Source organism: Anabas testudineus, chromosome 15 (genome assembly GCF_900324465.2).
Source record: "Anabas testudineus chromosome 15, fAnaTes1.2, whole genome shotgun sequence".
In the NCBI taxonomy this organism is placed as follows: domain Eukaryota; kingdom Metazoa; phylum Chordata; class Actinopteri; order Anabantiformes; family Anabantidae; genus Anabas; species Anabas testudineus.
In genome coordinates, this window is record NC_046624.1 from 18,043,653 (window position 1) to 18,047,921 (window position 4,269).

Here is a 4,269-nt window from a genome sequence, read left to right on the forward strand (position 1 = left end):
ATGTATGTTGGTCTTCAGTTTTCAGAGGGTTTCTATTATTTTTTATTCCTTTTATATGTAAATAAGAGACGTCTCAGTAAAATGTAACCCAGCTTTAAGAGCTTTTGCCACTCACGGTTTGACAGACACATTCATTACAGCACTGTGTTATTGTGTTGCATTCAATTCCAACAGACAACTACAGAAATCTGGACTTCCATCCTAAACCAGAGCATTTCTATTTGGGTAATAATAAACTGCAAATTGTTTTAAGTTAAACTGCTTTTATTTTGTAGGCACTTTCCAATCACAAGGAGAAAACAACATCAAATGGAAAAACTCAGGAGCGGCTCACATCCTCTTCATTTTGTTCAAGTGTTTTTTGCAAAGGCGAGCACCGGATTTTTTTACGTATGCAAACACAGTTTCTTACAAGCTTTGAAAGTTCCTGGAGGCAGAAGGCTGCAAACTATTTAACCTCCAACCCAGTGAAAGTGGAGTGATGCCTTCTATGAAATCCAGTATGAGACTATTTTGGAAATACACTGATGTAGTTTCTGTGGAAGTGCTAGAGATATTAAAAAGGGGTGTAAATAAATAAATGTACTCCTGTGTTTCAGGAAGCATCAACTCTGCTGAAGTGTCCTTAACCCCGACAGTAAGATTTGAGAGTTGTGTTCTGCTTTTAACTCTTAGCTCTGATCGTCTGGAAAGGTATTACAAAGGTACGTTATCATCACATTATCGTTTTTTCAGGTACTTTGAAGTTACCTATACCAAGTATTGTAAAAAAACAACAACAACAACTCCCTTCTTGGAATATTTTTAAGTGCAGTTAACATGTCCTAATTCTTTATGGAAGTGCTCATCTGGGCTCTTCGCAGCATCATGCAACAATGTACAAGCAGAAAGCAAAAAGGGGGAAGAGAGATAATCAAGAACTCTCTTCTTGCAGTGCTGCTGTGAGACTGGGAATGAGAGAATGTATAAAATGAGTTGGTGCAGAGTCAGAAATGTTATTTTCAGGAGCTCTTGTCTTCGAAGTAGGTCTGTTCGATGCGTCTGCAGAAGGACAGCAGGTTGCTGTAGCTCTTGATCCGCTCTGCCAGCTCAGTGCTGGTCAGTCTGGTAGTCACTATGGTGAAGAGGTGACCAAACACCAAAGCATCCAACTCTGTAGGCCTACAGCGCGCGCACACACACACACACACACACACACACACACACACACACACACACACTTAATCCTCACCTGTTTTCTCACATCAGTAGTAATATGTTTTAATTTCAATTAGTGTCTTTCACTCAGCTTTGAACAACATTACATACTGTTTATTGAAGAAGTACGGTTGTGTTCCCAGTCTCTGAGACAAAGCCTGACAGCACTGACTCACATCTTCATAAACCTGAAACACATGAAGACAAATGTTTGTTTGTTTTTATCAATGCAACATTTTGTGAATTGCAAAATTTCTGGTTGGTTTCTAACCTGCTCCAGGGTTTTTCCTCCCCAGCCGATGGCGTTCATCTTCCTACGGACTTCCCACTGCTTCTGATAGGCAAGGATGTTACTGAGAGGCCACGGATAAGGACTGCTGTATCTGGGACGTGTGATCTACACAACACGCATTCATATAATTAGGAGGCAAAGAATAATCACTACTTAATGTTTTTTTTTATCTAAAGACAGGTATACACACCTCTGCAGCTGTAGCATCGTCACACCACTGGATATACAACTATAGAGAAGAGAGGAGACCTGAATAAGAAGATGTTACCCAGAAATACTGATAATCACTCTCACACTGTTCTAGTGTTTTGTTTGTTACCTCAGCAGTGAGCAGCATGTTGTTGACCAGCTCCATGTAGGCTTTCATTTCAGCTCTCTGAACATCGTCTAAGCCGTCACTTAGTGAGTGACCCTTGAACCCAAACACACAGGAGAATATGAGCTTCCTCTTATTTCAGATGAATTCTGTTTATCTTTAAAACCTCTCTGAACACAAACAGACAGTGTTTGATTCTAGAGCTTCAATGTCAGTTTGTGTTTCTCACCTTAGCTTTGGTGAACTGCACAATCGGCCCGAGTTCCGACACCACCTGGTTCCCTACATGGATAAAGGGAATCTTACCTATAGACAAACAGAGAGGTAGAAGTCACTATAAAATAATAACAAATCCAAAGGTGAATAGACCTGAACAAGCTACAGTACAGAGATACTGTTGTTTACTGTATGTATGTCATGAGAAAACAGGGGAATTCGTACCAGATGGAGACATGTATTCAGCATTTGCTCTGCAAACCACCTGCACTGGTAGACCACACATCCTGAGGTAGGCCTGCACATTAGAGAAGCAGGACAACGTAATTTAGAGCTGGATTTATATGATCGTGTCTCCAGAAACAAACATCAGCATACAGTCTGCTGACAACACAGTGCTGTGCAAAACGTATCACCACTTTAAATGTTAGAGGCATCATAAACAAGATGAACATCAACCTGCTGGAGTTGTTCTGAGATGACATTTATTTATGATATTGTTTTCTATAGTTTCTGAGAATAAACCCAACTTCACCTGAACAGCGAGAGATGAGGCGCAGTCTGCCAGCAGAATCTGGTCTTCTGTAAAAACAACAGCACCATAATGTCAACGCTGCATTGACGGCCATGTATCTCTGTAGTTGTCTCTCACTGACTTACCCTTCAGTGGCTGATATAAGGTTGCATTTTCAGGCCAAGGCTCAGCAGCTGACAATGTTAGAAACAAACACAATATTATTTCAGGCCTATTTAACAATGACATAGAGTTTATTGGTAATAGAGACACCGGTGCATCCATGTGTAACATCACTAATGTTTAAAGGTGGAGCTGATTTAATGGCTAAATAATCAAGTACACGTGTCTTACAATTATTATTTTAGAGGGATGGTTGTTTATATGTGCTTAAGAGTGACAGACGCACAGAGACACTGTCACAAACAGCCCTGTTTACTCTGGCTTCATATCAGCGACTGTGACATATTCGGTGCTAATTAAGCTGCTTATTGCAGAAAGATTCAACATACGAGGGCATGTGAGGAAAGGTTAATCTCTCTGCAACGTTTCGGGGAAATTCAGGTTTGTGTCTGGCATGAGTACAGACACAAAATCACCAGCTTCTCTGAGGGAGTGCTGATTCTTTCCATTAACTTCCACATAACCCTGCGGAATCCAAGATGGCACATGATTTACTCTCTCTCCAAATGAAGCACTGCTCGGTTTCCCTGCGCTCGCTGCTGCTGCACACGGCTGCACGTTGTATTACAACAGCCTACGGTGCTGCAGTGTTGTTGTTGCAGTGCGGCCTTTGGCCACAGGAGGCAGCTGTGGGCGGGGCCGGTGTCAAACAGCGCTCCACTAACACCGAAGAAGACGTCATTCGCCATCTTGGATCTGCAGTTTATAAAAATTTAGCATTTCATTGCAATAAGTCGTGTTTTATTCACTGCACATCGAGTTGTCGTTAACGTCAATCACCCGGAATTGATCCTGCTTTAATTCCCGCTCACATGGTGGGGTTTTATTAGTAATACCTGTCCGATAAGCAACGATAGAGGCGTTATATTCCAAAAATAGTTGCTAAACTCGATGAGCAAACCAGGACATGTAGCTAACATGACAGTCCTCACCTTCCTAACCTAAGAAGAGATGGACAAGGACACGCAGCGTTACAGGTACAGTTAAACGAACCTGCTATGTTAAAAAGCAATTTTCACCTATGAGGAATTAATAAGTGTTAGAAGAATGCTAAATTTCGGACGTTAGCTAGCAAGCTAATAATAGCTAATGTTAAATAAACAATGATAGAAACACTGTTAAAAGTCAACACGATACCTGCAATCTGCGACACGAAAGCCTCTGCAGCAAGAGACATGGCGCGGTTATAATATCCTTATAGCTAAGTAGTGATTTTAATGGAAGCTTTGGTCAATTCTGCTGCATACAAGTCTAAGGACAAGCACTTGTTCTGCAGTCACTGACTGGTCCGTCCGCAATTACTATCCGGGGGCGTAAATGCAACTCCCAATTTCAGTTCCGCTCTATCCACAGCATATTGAACAGTCACCGCACCAAGTTGTTTACTGTGATATCTTGTTGTTTATGAGGGTAAAGAAAGTTTTTTTTATTTGTCTGGTTTCCTCTTCACGACAGCAATGAAAGCAGGGTGGACAAAATACCACAAACACCTCATAGACATTTCAACGCCCCCACAAATACTAGTATTAAAAATGTCAAATTCAAAGAAAT

The 4,269-nt window shown here is 41.3% G+C and overlaps 1 protein-coding gene across 1 annotated transcript; it reads right to left on the reverse strand.

Moving 5' to 3' along the window:
- Window positions 1-229: 229 nt before the first annotated feature.
- On the reverse strand, window positions 230-3,895 carry mtx2 (metaxin 2). The gene is made up of 10 exons (XM_026354597.1): window positions 3,856-3,895; window positions 2,682-2,729; window positions 2,557-2,603; window positions 2,247-2,319; window positions 2,035-2,111; window positions 1,809-1,901; window positions 1,680-1,718; window positions 1,469-1,594; window positions 1,309-1,385; window positions 230-1,161 (listed from the first exon to the last, which is right to left on the reverse strand). The coding sequence occupies exons 1-10, from the start codon at window positions 3,893-3,895 to the stop codon at window positions 1,002-1,004; spliced, it is 780 nt and encodes a 259-aa protein (XP_026210382.1). The 3' UTR covers window positions 230-1,001.
- Window positions 3,896-4,269: the final 374 nt, after the last annotated feature.